The sequence below is a fragment of the Scatophagus argus genome, chromosome 18, assembly GCF_020382885.2.
Source record: "Scatophagus argus isolate fScaArg1 chromosome 18, fScaArg1.pri, whole genome shotgun sequence".
Taxonomy (NCBI): Eukaryota; Metazoa; Chordata; class Actinopteri; family Scatophagidae; genus Scatophagus; species Scatophagus argus.
Window position 1 is genome coordinate 3635202 of NC_058510.1, and position 20255 is coordinate 3655456.

General features: G+C 38.8%; 1 protein-coding gene across 5 annotated transcripts in view; it reads right to left on the reverse strand.

Moving 5' to 3' along the window:
- tpk1 (thiamin pyrophosphokinase 1) overlaps nucleotides 1-15834 on the reverse strand; it is a 56497-nt gene extending 40663 nt beyond the window's left edge. Inside the window, exons 1-4 of one of the 5 annotated variants that reach the window (XR_006841418.1) lie at nucleotides 15573-15834; nucleotides 13619-13710; nucleotides 9006-9080; nucleotides 1568-1637 (exon numbers count right to left, since the gene is read on the reverse strand). Coding sequence is in view for 3 of the 5 variants with exons in the window: in XM_046371221.1 (XP_046227177.1) it covers nucleotides 1568-1637; nucleotides 9006-9080; nucleotides 13619-13670 (197 nt within the window). In the remaining 2 variants the exon portion in view is untranslated. Of the gene's footprint in view, nucleotides 1-1567; nucleotides 1638-9005; nucleotides 9081-13618; nucleotides 13711-14743; nucleotides 15180-15572 lie in introns of those variants that run through there. The other 4 variants (XR_006841419.1, XM_046371221.1, XM_046371219.1 and 1 more) reach the window with 4 other exon arrangements.
- Between the last annotated feature and the right edge of the window lie 4421 nt (nucleotides 15835-20255).

Here is a 20255-nt window from a genome sequence, read left to right on the forward strand (position 1 = left end):
TCATCTCCTCCTCTCCTTCTCTGTAGTCCATTAGTTATGGTAATGTTAGGTTAAATACATCTTAACTTGCTGGTGATTGATTTACACATCCCCATCCATAAACAGCCCCCCCACCTCATCCTGTCTGTGTAATGTCTGACTTTTCAGGAGAGATGCTGATGTTGTTGGGAGCGGTCTGGCTAAAAGGGAAGTCTGGCTGTCAGTCCCACTGTGCAGGCTGCTGACACAGCTCGGGCTGGAGGATCAGAAGATGAATCTGCTGTGTCACACAAGCAGACAGAAATATGAGTGATGCCTCTGGGGCCTAACATGCTCAAGCTCACTCTGAGACAGAGATACATGACTAGTTTAATTCTGAAAAAGTACATACAGTATAAAAGTACGTGTACGTGACATGTGCATTGTTGTCCTTCTATATTAACGAGGATCTAAATTAATTCTCACATCTCCAACAAAAAGTAGCCCTCAGTACTTACATAGTATTAACCCAAGCATAATTATAATCCTTGTTTTAACTTTACAGCCTGACTCCCATCTAGAAGCAGAGCTCAACATTACCAAACTACTGCTGCTGGTTAAGGATTTACCGTAGTAATCTGAGTCATTACGACAGTACGCAATTAAATTATTCCGCCTCTTTGTCATCTTGATTGGCTGAGACTGTCTGTTTTCCCAAACACATTAAAACTTAGCAATTTCTTGTTTGCTAATGCCTCATCATGCAACTTGGGGATAGACAATAAACCTTGACTTTCTCTTTCATCATTTGTCAAACTTTTGGCACATTTTACCTTTATTAAAGTATCTAGTGCTGCTTTTATGAAGTTGTTTTACATAAATGTTATTGATTTGCAGTGAATATTGACCAATCAGGTAGAGACGACATCAGCATTATGCTACTTGTGCCATTTCCTGAAGCGGTGTCAATGCGTATCAATGGGTATAGCTTCATTATTTTGACATGACCAACATTAACTTAATAGCACACAGGGATCTGCAACCACCGCATAGTCAACCATATATACAGCATTACTGAATTCAGCTTGCAAAAATGTCCTCATCTCAAATGTCTACAACCTAAAATGGCTGGTAGGGCGACAGAATTGCAAGAACATTCGCACAGACAAACATGGACACACATAACATCGAATTCACACCCTGACAAAATACACACTCTTGCTCACACTCTGGGTGTTAATGTGAAAGCCTCAACACTTCAGGGACACGGTGAACCCCAGATCCATCTCTGTCCTGACAGCAGTCCTCCATTAGCCACACACACAAAAAATGTGGCTGCAGAATACAGCACTTTGTCAGGAACATACACAACGCTAATACATTAACAAGGTGCAAACACACACACACAAACTCATGCAATTGCAACCAAACACAGAGATGCTGAATGCACGATACCTTTGCTAAAAAACAAACACAAAGAAACAATGTGCAATTTCTCAATTTTCTCATATTTCTCTCAAACAAAACCACGTGACTGCATGAACAGAAGAAGACATACCAGTGAAAGCACAAATTATCTAATGCAAATGGAAACACAAGACAGGCTCACCTGTCTCTAACTCCAGCAGTGATGGTGTAAAGGTGATTGGCAGCTCCATCAGCACATGCCTTCAAGAGAGCTGCACAAAGACAGACGGAGAGATACTTCAGTCTGCATAACCGAAGGCAATTAGATGTAAATGAATAGCACATTCACCGAAAGCTCGCAGGTTTCTCGAGAACTGCTCATCCAAACTACTTCACCGTTAGGGTTATCAGAACATTCACATTAAAACTCAAATTAGCTGACGCCTTATTAGGTATAACCAACGCTGCTGAGAGAGGGTTAACCTAACCCTGGTTACATGGCTCTGGGTTTAATGTAGTGAAGGCCTGCAACTAATGATAAGTTCTTTATCATTTGGTGTGGTTTCCTTTCAAAACGTGTCTGAGGTTTTTGTGTGTACTTCTTCAGCATCTGGATCTGGTCCCACCAAACAAAGTAATTCACTGACTCAGGTTCAAATCTGTGGCTGTATGCATGTGGCTGTCAGAGCACTGAGTGAAGAACCAAACACACAAACAAACAAATTCAAAGAAAAAGGAAAAATATAACGACACTGGGTGGTTTGAACACAACACTAGTTTGGACAAAAACATGAGCAACACCAAGGTTTTTGAAAAATAAAGAGGTTTACGTCAATCACAGACAATTCTTGAATAATTTGAATAAGATCTAAATTATGTAGAAAGAATCAACATCCCTGCCATAGAAAACACAAACAGTGCACCACACAGACAAGTTTCAATAAAAAACGATTTGACCTTTTAAAGGAAAAGCAAGTGAAAGAGCACTTACTTCTGATTTTCAGAACAGAACAAAATGAGGTGGTTATTTGCTATTCTTAAAATGATACTCAAGTTGCACTAAATTAGATGCAAACTATTTGCAAATGTATGCTCTTTCAAGGCCTCTATTCTATTCAAATTGAACAGGCAGCCTATTTTTTAAGAGTCATTTGCTATTTGGGACTGTTGTGGTGCGCACAAGGGGAAAAACTTCAAAGAATCAGATGTGGTTTTCTTCCTGTATCTTATTTAAAACTAACTTAAGCCTGCACCAAAGAGACTGGCAACTGATGTACACCTGTGATCTGTCTCGTCAGCTTTCTTTCTCCAACTCTGTTGGAGAATTTCCCAAAAACGTCACTGAGTGCATACAAACCTGTGTGGATGCCACCCGTGCTGTACCAACAGCACTTGGGTTGCAATTCTTCCTGATCTAGCATGTAGCTGACAAGTGTTCTAGTATGCCCTTAAATGCCAAAGGAAGAAGAAGAACGCCTACCATCACGGAAGAACAACAGTGGTTACGGCAAGCGCAGCAACAGCTCCACCCCCAAAAGAAAACAGTAGGAGTCGTATGTGAAAACGCTTTGCTTTCAAGGCGCCTCATCAGGGATTAATAATAACAAATAAAGAAAAATATCACATTTTAGAGTATTTAATTATCAACAAGACAATACTGATTATGTTTCATTGTGACAACATACCTTGCACTTCAAGGTGAAACTCATTACAAACATCACAGACATTAATTACATATTAAAACTCACACTTCTGCTCTCAACAAGTGCAGAGTTTACACTTCATAACTAACAACCATCTCCACAGCCATCATTTCAACGCATCAAACAACTTTATTATGGCCATGGCCCCTGCTCAGCATGCAGCAATGCATACTGTGCCAAACCTACACACTGTAAATTCACATGCACATGGACTGAAGTAGCAGAATTAAAGAGAGCAGAGGAATGGGTTTTCATACAGAGGGAGGTATCCTTCTCAGTGTGCCTATCCCTGCCTTGAGTGCAGCAAAAGCAGACACATTTGCATTGATGTAAATAAGACACTTAAGGTAGTGCTTTTATTCACAACCCCCACCACCTGCTGTCAATGTTTTGCGTCAAGAAATGATTGGAATGTAAATGACTCATTATCCCTGACAGAGTGCAAAGGCTGAGAAACTTTTCAAATGACAACTTCTCGAAAAACAGAGAAACTCTTCTTTAAGCCTGGTAAAGCTATCAGTCATTATCTGTGTATAAGAAACCATACACACATACACAGGATAATTTTCAGACTTAGGGTTCTAGAACAGTTACTTCTGTCTGTCAATCATTTACTCAGCTTATATCCAGTCCTTGAATTCTGCATCCACACTGCAATGTAATAAAATGCCCGTCAATCAGCCACAAACTGCAACATTTTATCATGGCAGACTCATTGCCAGTGCTTGTTTTGATAAGCAAAAGGTCCCTTCCTGTGCTTCATGAAAGAAGAGCTCATAAATATCAATGCTAAATATTAATATTGTGCTTCAGGATGTGCCTGATTTTGCTCAGCAGGTGATTATTAGGTTGATTACATCCTTTGTGAACAGTTAATGGTTCCCTGTGCAGTTTTCTTGTTAACTATAAGTGCCAAACTCAAAGGCTTGGCTGTGAATATAAGACTATATAAACGTTATCACTGTATGACATAATTGCCTCTACATTCTATTATTAAACACGTTGTGACTTTAATCATCCTTGTATCTGCAAGTCAAACAGTCAAGAGGTTTTTCTGTGATTTTAAGGTTGCTGTTCTTTATTTTTTACATAAAACATGTCACTTAAAAGTTTGTTTACCTTCTAATAGAAACTTTCTCAAAAAGCTGTAGATCCCTCAAAATTCAATTTGTGTTTATCACAGTAAATGGCAGAAGTCTATAAACTGAACTTGAAAAAGATAATTTTTCCATCTGCACTCCATTCCACAGGCAGTGAGGGTACAATTACTGTCATTCGCCCACTGAAGACAATGAATTGCTGGCTGTTTGAAGTTTGCCACAAGTGTGAAAGGAACAGACTAACCAATTCAATCTTCTCCTCCTCATCAGAGCATATGAGTTTAACAAACAAGCTTGTCAGAAAATCTCATACCAAGACACAAATGCCTTATGAGTCCCGAGGGTGATATGATGTGAGCTGAACAGGGACAGCAGATGCAGTCGGGGGACATGACCTTGTAAATTAACTAGCCATAATAATCCCTCCCTGCAGTTCCAGCTCCTCCTGTCACTCACACTGCTCTGTTATATGTATATATATGTTGTAGGAATTTCCACACACACACAGTACCAAATCTGCAATTTCAGTCTTTTGCTTTTTTTAATCATCTATTTGACTTTCAAGCAGAAAAGGTGCATGTTCACATTCATGCAGATGCACACACACAGTAGGGGTGCAACAATCCGTCAATCTACATCAATTCAGTGATGAATGATCCAGTATGATCAATGCAAAGTGAAAACATCGATCCATGTCATCATCTTTAAGATACGCCTTTATTTTGAAATTACTATGGCACATGTGCATCTTCATTTCTGCAAAAGCACAGCTTTTTTCCTAAACATTCAAACTAAGCTACCCACCCAGATAATGTCAAGCAGACAAAACAAACAAACAAACAAAAAAACACTTTTCTGCTCCCTTCTCTGGAGTGAGGAAATATTTTAGATTTCTGAAAAAAGACGGCTTGTTACAAGATCAGAAAATATGATGAACCTGTCTGGGCATCTGACTCGGCAGTCTGCTAACTTGATACTCTGATATTGTTGATATTGTCTCATGTCAGTCACAGGCTGAACTGAATTAAAATGGTATCATGGTAGATTTGATATAGAATAATATCCTATTGTGATGAAACTGACAATTTACACCCCTAACACACAGTGATGTGGAGTATATTCCATAGCAGGTCGGTATTGATGAAGTTAGAGGTGAGGATTAACGCCTGTCAGGTTGGGGCTTTAGCGCAGTACAGGAGAGGGCAAACGGTCACAGAGAGCAGTGAAAAGATTATTATCCTTATTATGATGCCTTGACGCCTTCCCTTCATCTATCAGTCCACCTCTCCCCCCTCCATCTGTCACCCTGTCTCCAGATCCACCTTGCTCTCTACACCTTGCCTCAATTTTGATTGATTTCCTGAACAAACATCTCATTTTCTTTCTCTCAGGCTCCACACTGTTACTCTTTACTTTTCACCTCTGTCCTTCTCTTTCTTACTCTAGGTCACACAGTTTCACCAGCTTTTCCCCTATTCTCCTTCTGTGTTCCACTGATGGTCTTACAGGAGTTTAGTTGTCATTATTTGCCCTAAGTAATAGCTCCCCGTACCTATTTATTCCACCTGTACACACCAACACACTGCAGACACAACCAGCCTTAATAAGCTGATATTGACTATGTTATGCCCATAAACTTCAGCACCCTGCTCCACATCAACAAATGAAGAAACAAAGCACTGGAATTAAACACAGGCCTGTTCTCTTGTCTTGTAGAGACTTGCCTTCACTGATTACTTTATTGATTTGCTTGTTTATGTTGTTACACAGTGTGAGATCTGTGAGAAAGTAAATGAGTGACTGATCGAGTGAACGAATGAGTGGGTGACTGATGGACTAGATTAGTGAGAGGGTGCGTTAGTGAGATAAGCAGCTTGATCCCTCTTCACAACATCACACTCGGCACCTGTAAATGAGTTTCCCTTTGATCAGCGTTGCACTCTTCCAGCTTCCATCGCTCCTTTGCTCCCTGCTGCTCCCCGTCTCCCACAGGTGATGAGGGGGCCCAGGGGCTGCACATCAGAAGACCTGAGAGTGCTGGGTCCATGTGTGTGTGTGTGCGCGAGTGTGCAGATGTCTGTAAGGGTGGAGACCTGGCTACAAAGCCTCCAGGTGAACTGCCATCTGGAGAGTGACACACTCAGGCGTGGTCACACACACATACACCTCATCTCATAAACAACATTAAAAATCCATGGCATGTCAAGTGAGGAATGATAAACTTGCTACAAGCGTGTTTACCATCACACTGCGAGAGATCTGAGATCTGCCATTCGTGCATCTTCATCATCCTGTCAAAACTTCTTCAAGTCTCATGTGCACTGCAGCCAAGAGCAAAACTGATCGAGAAAGCTTCCATTTCTGACATCCACACCACAGCATTGCCCGTGGGAGGTAGGAAACCACCCAGTATTTTTATTTATTTATTTATTTTTTAAACAAGCAGGACTTATATGAGAGGGAGCAAAATCTTAAATCTGCCGTGTGACACTATCAAGTGGCATCATATTGTTGAAGTGGATCTGATATGTCCATATATCTCACAATGGTTGCCAAAAGGTTGTATTTGGTTGCTTTGATCATTCGACACAGTGCTTGCCTCATGATTTTTCTTCCTGTATGACTGGGAGCAGTCAGCATAAGGCTATGCTAAAAACCCTACAATGCATTTGTGTAAAACTGAATCAGTTACACTTTGCTGGACCGGCCACAGCTTGCATTTTAAATATTGATATTACACCAAAAATATCAATCTGCAAATACTGTTGAGGGTTAGTTATAATCAACAATGTGTAAAGAAATCTAACCTCCCCCATTCTGGTCACAAACCAACAATTTAAATTGAATATTGAAAAATGTCCTTGTTAGATGTTGTTTCCACTGCAATTACAAATGGGTGTTCTGATGCAAATCATTTAAATACTGAAATTTTCTGAAAAAAAAAAAAAAAACATGTGATACTTAATGGTATTGTGTAGATCTACAGAAAACTTTCAGGCTTTGCTTTTCACTCTGCAACAGGCACTGGGGTCATTTTGATGAATATTTTTAATGATTTTCCTTCTTTAAATTCCATATTTTCCATTCTCACTTAACAGACTACTAATCTTTATCTTGGGGCAGCAGGCAACCTTTGGTGTAAAATCAGATTAGAAAATTACTTTGTCTAATGCCATTAAACATTTTCTAGATGTCCTTAGCTATAGAGAAGAAAATCCAGCGCGCCTGTCTAACCACGCTGTGTAACTGCTGTGCGATGGAAAGAACTCAGGTGCCTCTTGGGTTTTTGTTAAGTTGATAAGAATATCAAAGTCATATTCATTAAAATTCAGTCTGATGTGGTGTTAAACACAAGTTTGCCTTCAAAGTTACTTTGTTTACTAACCTTCTCTCATTATGTAAGTCTATGAATTAAATTTTTCATAAATTAGTATGTCTACAGTTTTTGTTGTTGTTGTTGTTGTTTCATGGTCTGAGCTTCAAAACTGTGAAGAACCAGAGATCCAGGTCACTTCTCTCCACTTTCTCCTCCTCTGTCTTTAATAAAAACGACTAAATGTCTAAGGAATTCAGCAGAGTTTTCATTCAAGTTCTTCTTGATCAGCTCTGTTTCTGATCAAGTCACCATATTTCAAAGAAGAACAATGTTGCAGGATACAGGTTGAGATGACACTGACTGGTTTAAAGGCTCAAAGTCAGATTTGCATATTTAATACATCACAGCCAAGTAGCACAAACGCTTTGCATCAACACATCTCATAAGCAACACCTCAGGGACCCTGGAGCTCAACTTCGCTTTTAATTTTTCCTCTTTTAACAATGACCCCATTGTGCATGCTTCTGAATTTTCTGAATTTCTGTTTTTCTTTGTCTCTGGTAAGGGGCCTTAGCAAATTCATGAAGCAGAAAGAAAATCAAATCCATTTTATATCCTCTAGTTCCCAACAGCAAAAACTGAACATCATCTAGTTCCTTGGTTCATAAACTGCCATCAAATTTGTGACCAGCAGTTTGCTGATGTGAAAGTGATTGAGCACAGTTCTAACCATCTTCAAGTATAATCACCACACTGCCCCTGGGCATGACTGTTTTGCCAACACTGCCTAAGTAGAGCCATTTGGTGAGCTCTTACTACACAACATGTACTTAATGTTTGAATACCAATGTCCTGCTTGAAATATTCTGTCCTTTTCACTGAAAACTGTGTGATTTTCCAGTATTTCTATGTATAAGGAAGGGCTGTTGATTAGTAGGACACAACTAAGATTTCCTACCTTTCCATATCTTGCACTAACCAGACTGTTAGTGAAAGGATGCAAGAGGTCCCACAGGTACAAGCAACAGCTTATAGTCAGCATGAGGATGATTTTTTTGGCATTTTTGTATGCATTTTTTTGCTGAAAAATCATATCAAATATAATTATTATTCAAAGAAGGGTATTTTATATACATCTTAAATCATATCTGGAAGGGATATTTAAATGACCGTTTCAAATGTGTAATAGCTTTGTATTTTGCTGATTCGTTCATTAGTTCAGATCATGCAGCCACAGGAGTTATTGAAAAAAAATTACAAAAAGTCACCCTTGCAGAAAGGCAAACTATTCTGCACAAAAAATAACATGATGTCATCTGTAACTTCATTAAAAAACATCTCACAGGAAGTGTGGACAGAGGGCAGGAAGAGGGCATTTTCAATGACATGGAAGCACAGTGGAGGCCACACAGAATAGAGAGCATAGTTAAAAGACAAAAAGGGAACACATGCTCAGTGCAAACCAATGAAGACGAGATCTAAACTGGGGGCTGGTTTGATCTGTGATGAATTATTGTATACCTTTATTCCAGAGGATATGTAGGTAGTCCTTATCCAGAGGCTGGTTCAGAATGATCAGACAGATCCTCTGTGTGCCTGCAGAAGACGACAGAAAGACATGAAGGGGAAAAGGGTTTGAGTCATACACAATCAGATAGAGACACAGAACAAAAAAACAACATCACCGCTTGAATGTTAAAAAATACCTTTCAAATACAGGTTGGAGGATGTTTTGGATTTTTTTTGTGACACCAAGGAGCAAATTAAAACAATGGCCTGATAATGAAGTCATTATCATGTTCCATATGGAGACAGCAAAATAAGATATAAAAACAGAAACCATTCAAAACATGTCTGGATGCTGAATCACGGTTTTAAAAAAGTTCAAAATGCTCTCCCACTAGATTCAGTTAAGCTGTGAGAGGTTTATTTGCAACATCAGAACAAAATATAACCAATTTCCTTCAAATAAAGAACCTTTACTCTCCCCAACTATAATCACGATCAATATCAAAGTCCATATAATAAGTAGTTATTTTTGGTTTAAAAGGGAAATATATGAAATCACATGGGCTCCCACATACCTTCTGATCAGCGCTCATTTGAATACCTTGCCCATGGTGACACACTATTTGTTAATTACATGACAACAGAGGAAAGCCCTTTCAAAAACAAATGAACTACCTAATATCATATACCATCATATAGCATCTCTCTTTTTTCCTCAGTTTACCTCCATGTGTCTTTGTCAAAGTCTCTGTCCCAGGGTGCACCATTTCACAAATCTATTTCCTCCCTCAACTCCTCATCCATCTTGCTTTTAGCTTTTCTTTTGCTCTGCTGCTAATGCAGATCCCCTGACTAACACTTTACAATTGTCATTTTTCTATCCGTAGGAGATGGAAAAAATAATGGAATACTCTGCATTCACTGAAAAAAGTGTAAAAAGAAAAGCCTTAATGGACCAAAGACTAAAGCACAATCTCTCCTCTCCCTGTCATCACGCTTTCACTGCTTGCTCATTTATCTTTCACTCTCATGTATGCCTTTATGAATGACTTTTCTGCCATTTTTTAAACTTGTTGCCTTTTGTAGCAAAGCCAAAATGTCATATAAGCTCAATTGACACTCTGTGGTGACAATGTCCTCTTTCCTGTCTCCTGCTCTTCCGCACATCTGGATTCCAGTTTCATAATGGCATTACACGATGTATCTAACAACACCTGTATCTCTCCCATTACACCTTTCTTAATGCATTGTGAATGCAGTATGAAGCTAGAAAAGGCAATGAAGAAAGAAAAAGAATATACTTTCAGGTTTCATGAAATTCTCATTGCAAAATGTGCCTCACCTTGTGTCCTGAAAAAAGAAATCTTTTTTGGATTATACCCTCAAGAGAGTGCATTTTGGCTTGGCTGAGACAGTATGGAGAAAAAAATGTCCTTTGGGTTTGTGACTTTGTTGCAGCAGCAGGCTTGATGTTGTTAAAAATTTCACATCACTGGAAGGTCATTTCCAAGACGAAAAGTCAACCCCAGCAGAGTATGGTAAAAGGAAGAGGAAGGGAAGAGAGGATAAAGAGCAGGAGGATAAAGAGGAGATGCCCAAAAAGGAAGAAAAGAAAGGAGGACACAAGAACGGGTGGAGGAGGTGGAGGAGGAGCAGATTTGTCAGTCTTGTCTCTTAATTGGCTGGAGGTGTACAGAGAACAAAAGACAAACTCAACCAGCCGTGACTTTTCCGATAACCCCTCGTCACACAAACACTCACCACCACCACACACACACAAGAGGGGAGGTGCGCGGCCTTTTGTGCACTTCGTTCAAATAAATGTCACCTTGGGATTCTTTTAAAAGTGCCAGACAGCATAAATAACACAAATACACACATAGACACACATACAAAATCTCAGCACATAACCTAGCACATACATATTCCAGAAGACGGCATTTATAATTCAAATAGTGAAATTTAAAAGGCTAACCATGCACACTAGGGACTTAAAATGCAGACATCCAGGGGCTGTTTTTTTATTCTCCAACGAGAGTCTAGATAAGCATTTCCTGCATGAGATTAAACCAAAGAAGCCACAGAAATACAGCACTCTAACTTGAATTGGGGGGGAGGGGTGTTTCACTATACGCTACAGTAGGGGGGAATATTTTTAAAGGTGTATGATACAGCGATATCTTTAGACACGTTTTGATAGCAAGTGACAGATTTATCAACAAAATTATATCATCAGGAGGATGTGTGTGTGTGTGTGTGTGTGTGTGTGTGTGTGTGTGTATTCTGATCTGTTCTGTTTTGCAAACGTCTGGGGGATTATTTGCACACCCTGTGAAATCTTTAGAATAAATCTTGGATTTGTACAGTGAGCAAACTCAAGAGTGTAGCCTGTAATGCGTAGCTAACGTCTCTGAGCAAACATTTGATTCAACGGATGCTTCAAAACCGCTGATAGCTTCCTATCAGAAGTGAGGGCATCTTGACTGATGTTGGCCTTTGTGTGCTATTGATTTACGAGCTGTACAAGCATTGAAGATGAGCACTGCTTCCATGTTCCTGCCTCGTGCAAATTACACACACATGCAAGAATGTCAAGTACATACAAACATACGTAGATAAAAAGAAGCACGATTACAGTGGCCTTTGTACTCTAACAAGGGGATTAATAAATTTGTGGAGAGAGAGAGGAACACAAGGGAGCAAGAGCGAGGAGAGCAATCTATCATAATGCAAATTCTAAAATTAGAAATATATGGTTAATCCTTGACAAATGACTTAAGTACCATTAACTGATTATCAGAGTTGTTGATAATTTTCTGTTCATGGACTAACTGGTTAATTTCTCACAACACAGTAGAATCCTCCCTTTAAAAACTTTTTTCCTTTAGTTCATTTAAGAATGAAGAGAATGATTTAGGTTAATACCTGCTTAATTGTGTCAGTTCTGTTATGTTCAAGTTTGTCTCAACTAAAGAACAGATTGTACTCATATCAGATGGGAACCAAACACAATCTGGAGCCTCAGATGAAGCTCAGGCAGCAGTCAATGAAACTTAAGAGTCAAAGATCACTGGAAGACAATAAGCATGCTGTTTGATTGCCAGAGCCTGTACAGGTTAATTAATGACAAACAAGAGTGTAACAACAAACAAGGGTTTTTTTCTATCAATTATATTTCAGATTGTAGCTTTGTTTTTGTCAAATCAGTCATTTAAATCTTAATTAAAAAGAAGTTGCAATTAATCATTTGGTTTATGTTTATCAAAATGAGAAATTCGTGCTCAGAACTCTAAAAAACACATCAAACTGTGAACGGACAAACACAGACAAAAGGAGGTCAAGACAGGATATTTCATGTTCAACAAAAGTACAGCTTGATACAAGACTCAGCAAGTTAAAGGAAAATGGTTGCACCAAATTACGACACTTCTTTGTAAAATAAATCCAAGAATGCAACAGCAGAGATTACAGAGATATAAAAAAAAGAGTGGATTTTTCCAGGACTTCAAAACCTCAAATTTGTGTGTATCTTGTCAAAAGACTATACACAGCATGCTCACTGTTTGTTTACCAGTCAGGCTCATTTGTGGTCGCTGTATGCCAAAGAATCCGAGAAGGATGAGAGAGGAAGAGTCTGTGACACTGCTGAGCTTTCTGGGGACATTATGTTTGTTTTTCACACCGAAGTTCTCTATTTATATATACCTGTGGGTGGACGATATTTCCAGCCAGTGTCAAAACCCCAGAAGACAATTTAATTTGGACAAACAGAGTGCCTGTCTCTTTTATTATAACGTAAAAGCGTGTAAGCCAAGAATATTTTTCAAGTACGGCACAAAATTTGCCCCTCACAAAAAAGATAGGAAGAAGAGATGGAAGAAACTAATGTGTAGTTTCTGCTGTCTTCCCTACAGACCAAACCGCTGTACGATCCCCTTGACCTTTACAGCTCTGTGGTAAACCCGCCCTTAGGCTCTTATCAGCTCGCCTTCCTCCACACTTCCATGCACCACTAGGGAGCTTGCATAAACCTTGGTCAGAGAGCAGTGGCTAAAGGCAGCTGCAGCCAGCCTCCTCCTTAGGTCTGGAGAACAGCCCAAAACGTGCCAAATAAATGTTCAGTGGTGGGATGGTTTCTTTTGGTCAAATGTCAGAAAGTGAGTTTATATGATGACAGGGTCTTTAATCACAGGTAAGATTATTTTTAGAAATACTGGATCTTCAAAGTATGTTTTGCTAGAAACCTTACAAGCAAACACATCAAGTCGTATTTCACTAAAGATTCATTACGTAGGCAGCCTAACAAAAAGAAGCAGGGAAGTGCATCTCATACATACATACATGAAAGTGCCAGTGATTTGTTTGTGAGTTTCAAATCCCCCAAGACTGTTTGTGTGTGTCAGAGCGACAGGGAGAAACAGAGAGAAAAAGACAAGTGTGACAGTGATGTGCGTAAGTGCGTGTTTTTGATCCGACGAATACAGATTGTCTGTTTTTGGATGCCTCGCACAAAGACGCAGCATTTGGGTGAGCATATTGTATGTGTCTGTGCATGGACCAGCCTGTATGATTGATTGTGTGGTTGTGTGTTTGCGTCGAGGGAATGTGTGTTTGAAAGACAGTACCTGAGGGCAGCAGGCAGTCCAAAGGCAATAGCTCTTCATCCATGGCCAACATCCACAGGAGCCTCGTCGTCAATCAGCTGACTCACCTGGAACTGAGGAGAAGAGGACAGACACTGTTGCTACTCTTCTTCTTCTTTCCATTTTATACTTCCTCAAAGGAAAAGTCTTCATTTTCTAACTCTCTCTAACACCAGTTAATCATCAGAATTCCTGGGCTCTTTACTCCCCCTGAAACAAACAGACTGAACACAAACTACACCAAGGTGGGAAATAACACTTTGCTGTTGATTAATGTGCAGTCTATTTTCTTGATTAATCATTTGGTCTATAAAATGTATCTAAATGTAAATGAAAAGAGTGTTGGATACCCATCACATGATACTGGCATATGATAATGATAATATCACCACAGAGGCATGTCACGTCAGTCGGTACACTGTCTGCAGATGATAAGGCTAACCTCTAAAAAGCAACAACATTTCTCAGAAGAATAATTAGAGCTGAAGCTAATCAATTAATCAATCAAATGTTTTGATAGGTGATTCATAATTTCACTGATATTTGCAGATTTCTCTTTCTCATATGTGTGTTTTCAGCTTTTCTTCAACACATATGATAAGTGAATTGAATGCTTTCTGAGTTCTGGACAGTTGTTTGGAAAATTATCATGAGCTGCAGCCCTAAAAATTCTTTTTTTGTTGTTTTACTGAGCAGAAAAAAAAAATCACATAATCATTTACTGTATTGAGCTTCAGATTTCACAGTTTTATGAGTCACTGATGAAACAGTAACAAAGTGCCTGGAGTGTGAATATTTTACAACTCACATGAAGCAAAGAACCATTAGCTGCGGAAAGGCTAAACGATTAAATCACAATTAAAATAAAGGTTACACATAACGTAGGGACTATATGTATCACTGTTTGCCAACTGAGTTTAACAGTAAATATGAAATTACAAATAATATCTAAAACCAACCTTTAGTCAAAACAGCATTAAATACTGTGCATGTATCACAATATATGCAGTGTACACACCATATTCCTTCCACCGCTTTGAAACATATGTGATCAACAAAAAAGACAAAGCAAACACAATTCCCCTGGCCAACCTTCCCTTTGCTCACCTTTCAGTTTTACAGTACAGCTGGCAGAACTCAACCACTCATATGCCTCCCCTCTTTCTTTTCTCTTCCTCACATGAACCTGGCTGAGTCAAGTCTATTTTCCTCCAAATCGAAAGATAAGTGTTTGCCAATTACTATTAAGTATAGCACATGTACCACTACAATGGACTATATTACCTATTCTGAAAACAGAGGCTCCTTTCTACAATCCTCGTAAACAATAATAGTCATAATAAATTGAAACTCAAGACTAACACCTAAATATTATTCATTGTAAGCAAAAACTGTCACCACAATCATAAGGGGATAAGGATCTTGAGAACCAGATCACAGATCAACAATAGAGTGATATTAATGAGAAATCACAGAGAACATGCATTAAGACGAAGTATAACGTCTGTAGTTACAAACTTACACATAAAACATATCTGATAACTGAGAGACTGGACTGAGTACTATAACAAACATTTGCTGCAATAGATTGGCTATCAACATCGTGTTTTACATATGTAAAAAAAACAAAACAAAAAAAACTAGTCCATTATTTTTGGTGCAATGTATTTTAAGGTAATCAAAGAAAAAAAGCTGATTATATGTGAGATACAAGTTAATGCAACAACCCACACCATTCAACCACTGTATTTTCCTTCCAGGGTCTAGAAATAAACCACCACAATTTGAGCTGTGCTGATGCGTAACTGGGTTAAAGGCAGCAGCACGTGATGCTAAGACTACAACATCGTTAGACAAGTGAAAAATAAAGCTCCTTCAACAGTAACCAACATATAACGCAACGCTGTCGTTGAAAACTGGACTTGAACATCCTTACCAGCAGATTTTCATTCAGGCTCTCAGCATTTGAAGGCAGCCAACTCGTGAGACGAAGCAATGAGCCAGGCTGCTTCGCGTTTTCACAGATAAAACCGGACTATTCAGACAAAATAACGGTACTATTCTTCTCTACCAACAAAGCGACTTCACAAGTCAAAACTGTTATTGCTGTGTTTTGCGAATATTCAATAAAACCTTTCAGAATGAAGACACTTCCGCTACAGACATTGTAAACGGTCAAAGAGAACACAGGGAGGGCACGCAGCAGGACCGAAGAGTGGCGGCGATTTGTTATGGGGACACCTTGAGGCCAAAAGTGAAAAAGCGTTTTCTTTGTACATTGCTCTAAAACGGGGATTCTCAAAGGAAGCCCCTAAGGTTTTTAAAGGAGACTCTCGGGTTCTCTAGCAAATTGAAAAATAGTTTAATTTCACTCTGAGGTTCATTCAGTGGAAATTATTCTAATAGAAGAGCAACTATTCCAGTCTCTGCCTTCACTTTTCACTGTAATATGTACCCCACCACAATGTAGATACTGAGCAGGTGTCCACTTTAATACTAAATTCACTAAACCTCAACAAAATTCTAAGAATAAAGGGAGCAAAATACATCTGATTAAACAGGGTCTACAGGTGGTTATATTATGGGTATATGTTAACCTTAAAATCTTTAAAATGTCAAGAACCCCCGGAACAGCTCTGCATTAACACCACTGACCCATACATGATGAGGGTTTTATTGAAGGAGACTATTTTAATCTTTAATTCTAATTTAATTTAATGGAGCATTAGCAGTCAGACAATTAGATGCTTCATTGAACCCCCTCCACATCGAGATCTACGGGGTCTTGCTTAAAGAAAGCACAGTAAGGTGAATGAACCAAGATATTCCCAACTATCTCAGCAGCCCTGCCGTCTAAAGGCGGGATGATAAAAAAAAGGGGAGAAATTGTAAAATGACATGAAACAGTTATTAATTTCTCCAGTGTCTTCTAACTGGCATAACAAAATGAAATTTTATTAATTAAATATTGAGTCGTGGTGGTCACACTGTGGAACTATAATTTAATTAATTAACAAATTAATTACTCAATTGAATTCATATTTAAAAAAGTAGAGGCAGTGAGATTAAGATTTTTTTGGGTGAGCTAATGATCTACAATCAATAATCCAATGCACACACACACACACACACACTCTTACTCACCCTACTCATGCAAACAATAGCTGGACTTACATACTAACACACACAGGCAGCACCAAAAATGCAGGCACACCAGATGAACCATACTGGACAAACACACACACAGGTAAACAAACATAATGAGCGCGCACACACATACACACAACCAGCAGAGTGATGGTGTATGCTTCAGATATCTACAGACAGCAGTAGAACCAGTGTAAAGTGAAAACCAAATCTCTCTCAAGGTGAATCCACTCCGGAGGCTCGTTAAAGCAAACGTTCTCTCATCAATCAGCGCCTTTCCTGTCCCCCAGACAGGAAACACATGGGGCGAAATCATACGCACACTCCACATGCAGCTTTGCACAGGCATGTAAGGGCTGCGCACACACACACACACACACACACACACACACACACGAGCACACACAAGCACACATGCTGCATGGGAAGTCATTCCTTCTGTGGGCATGCATTATAAATACAACTATGAATAAATTCCAGGCTGAGTGCATTCTTCATTGGCAGGATTTTTTTTTGTTTTTTTACAAGGCCACATCACCTGAGTGCTTGATCAAATCTCTCTCTCCTTTCTGCATCTATCTTACCAGCTCACCTTTACTTGCCCATCAATCTTTCTAATATTTACCCTCTTCTTTTTTCCTCATTTTGCACCTTTCTCCTTTACAACATCATCTTGTCTTTCTCTTACTCTCCTTCCATTTCTGTGGGCTCAGCTCTCTTCCACTCACTTCATTGGTTTGGAATTTAAAAATATGATATATACACCACCAGAGTTTGGACACACCTTCTTATTTAATGGTTCTTCTTTATTTTCATGACTATTTACATTGCAGATTCTCACTGAAGGCATCAAAGCTATGAATGAACACATATGGGATTATGTAGTAAACAAAAAAGTGTGAAATTGCTCAAAATATGTTTTATATTTTAGATTCTTCAAAATAGCCACCCTTTGCTTTGATTACTGCTTTGCACACTCTTGGCATTGCAGCACTGTCAACAAAGCAAATGGTGGCTACTTTGAGTAATCTAAAATATAAAACATATTTAGAGTTATTTCACTTTTTTTTGTTAAATAATTCCATCTATCCTGCTTCATATATGTGATGTCTTCAGTAGGTATCTACAATGTAGGAAGTAGTAAAAATAAAGAAAAAACACTGAATGAGAAGGTCTGGTAGTATATATATCTATATACATATATATATATATATATATATATATATATATATATATATATATATATATATATATATATATATTTGATTATTCAGGGGAAGGTCATGAGTTAGGAAGAAAAGTGGGTCAGTGGAGTTTGCAAGGAAACAGACTTCATTTGATTTCAGTGTAGCCACATTCTTCTGGCAGGAAGCAGGTGTACTTCATGGCCTTATTTTAAACAGAAGACTGATGAACATGGAAAGTGTTAAAGCATTTATACCTCAGACACTACAAATTCTGTGCAATCCCACACCTACCAATTATAGCAAATATGTGAGGCTGAATTGTAAGAGAATTGAATGATACACATAACGTAAAGAACAATTCTACTGGATGGGATATTGCACTTGTCTTAAAGTACGATATGAATTAGTCGTTGTTTCAATATTTCACAAAGTGTAAACATGATAAAGCTTAAATAAAGATCTGGAAAAAGCAGACACTAATTCACTATGGATGCCTTTTATTTTTAATCTGTTTTAACTTTTAACCCGATCATTATACTTCATTATAATTACACGGATGTTAATATGGAATTGCTCCCATGTTTGTAACTGTAACAGCTTCCACTCTTCTGTGAAGGCTTTCCACAACATGTTGGAGTGTTTCTGTGGGAATTTGTGCCCATTCATGCAGTAGAGCATTTGTGAGGTCACACACTGATGTTGGACCAAAAGGTCTGGCTCACAATCTCCATTTCAGTTCATCCCAAAGGCGTTAGATGGAGTTGAGGTCAGGGCTCTGTGTGGGCCACAAAATATGCTGGAATGCTGAATCATTAAGATTTGCCTTGACTGTAAGTAAGGGCCTGAGCCTAACCCCTGGAAAACAGCCCATACCACCCCTGAATTCAATAAAAAAGATGCATGTCCCAATATTTTTGTCTAAATAGTGTATCCACAAAGAATCAAATAAGTGTATTTCTCACATTGCTTACGTGGTAGAAATATTGTCAATAAAATACACAGATGTAAAACAAGACCATAGCTGTGGAAAATCTAGGAATATATAGCTTCTTCTGTCTTCCACTTGTCTCCATGATATCTGTACAAGACTGACCAATGTTGAAAAGTCTCTCAATTAAAATAAAGCTACATCCGAATCCCAATCTCAATACTGGCAGATGGTTGAACCACAGAAAAACATCATTCCCAAGACATGAACCTCTGCCAGGCATTTCCTGTCTTTCTTTTTACTGTGGAAGGTAATAATAGAAGTGTATCAAAATCTCTTGCCAAATGCTTTTCAATTATCTCTTTGCAGAACATTGTGGTTGGTCTCTAGGTTTTGGCTTTCTACCTTGTGCAGCTAATTACCTTCAATATTTGGCACATCAGAATCAGACTGTGCTGTTGCCAGTTTCTCACCCTCAATAAACGGTGAGGTAAAGCTGGGTCACATACACCAGTGTTAGTCTCTAAAGCTCAGGCAACCATGCTCGGCCATTTCTCCTCAAATTACCACCTACTTACAGAGCAGAGCGTGTAGTGAGAGACTATGGCTGTGGACATTTTTATTTCATTTTGTCCTCAAGGTCATTCACGGTAAAGTGAGTGTGTTTGTCTTGAGTTCAATTTAATATCTCCTATCAGCAGATACACGGTCACATTATTACCCTGTTCACCTCTGGCAGAATACACCTGTTATTGTGATAGATAATAAAACAACAGAAAAAGGGACACACTAACTGACATGCAAATTCATACTCTCTCTCCCTTTTATGTACTCTCTCTACCTTTAATACTCCCTATCATTACTTCCACTCTTTTCTGTCATTTCTCCTTTACCTGCTTTTTTTCCTCTCTAATGCACTTTCTCTTTGTCTGTCCTTTTATTCCTTTTTTATCTGTCCCTTTTTTTCCCCCTCCTCTCCCCGCTTTTGTCTCTTTCTGTGCTTTCAGCTTTACTCCACTTCTTTGTGCCTGTCTGTTCTTTTCCGTCATGCTCATGGGTTTTGTGCTCATGCAACACTTTATTTCACCTATGATGATTTTTCTGTAATGTTTGATAGAGGCAGATAGCAGCCCAAACAAGCCATCTCAGGTTATACAGTTCTGCTCAGTCTAGGTTCAAGTCCTCTCACCGGCTCCTGTTTAGGAAGTAGTTGCAAGGGATATGTACAGCTGAATTTGGGCTAAGTAGGCCATTTTTCTTTTTTATCTGCCAATGATGATGACCCATTTTAGTTAGGAATGAACAAGACACAAGGGCAATAGAGGACAGTCGCCTCTTTTTCAGTTGTTGTGGAGGT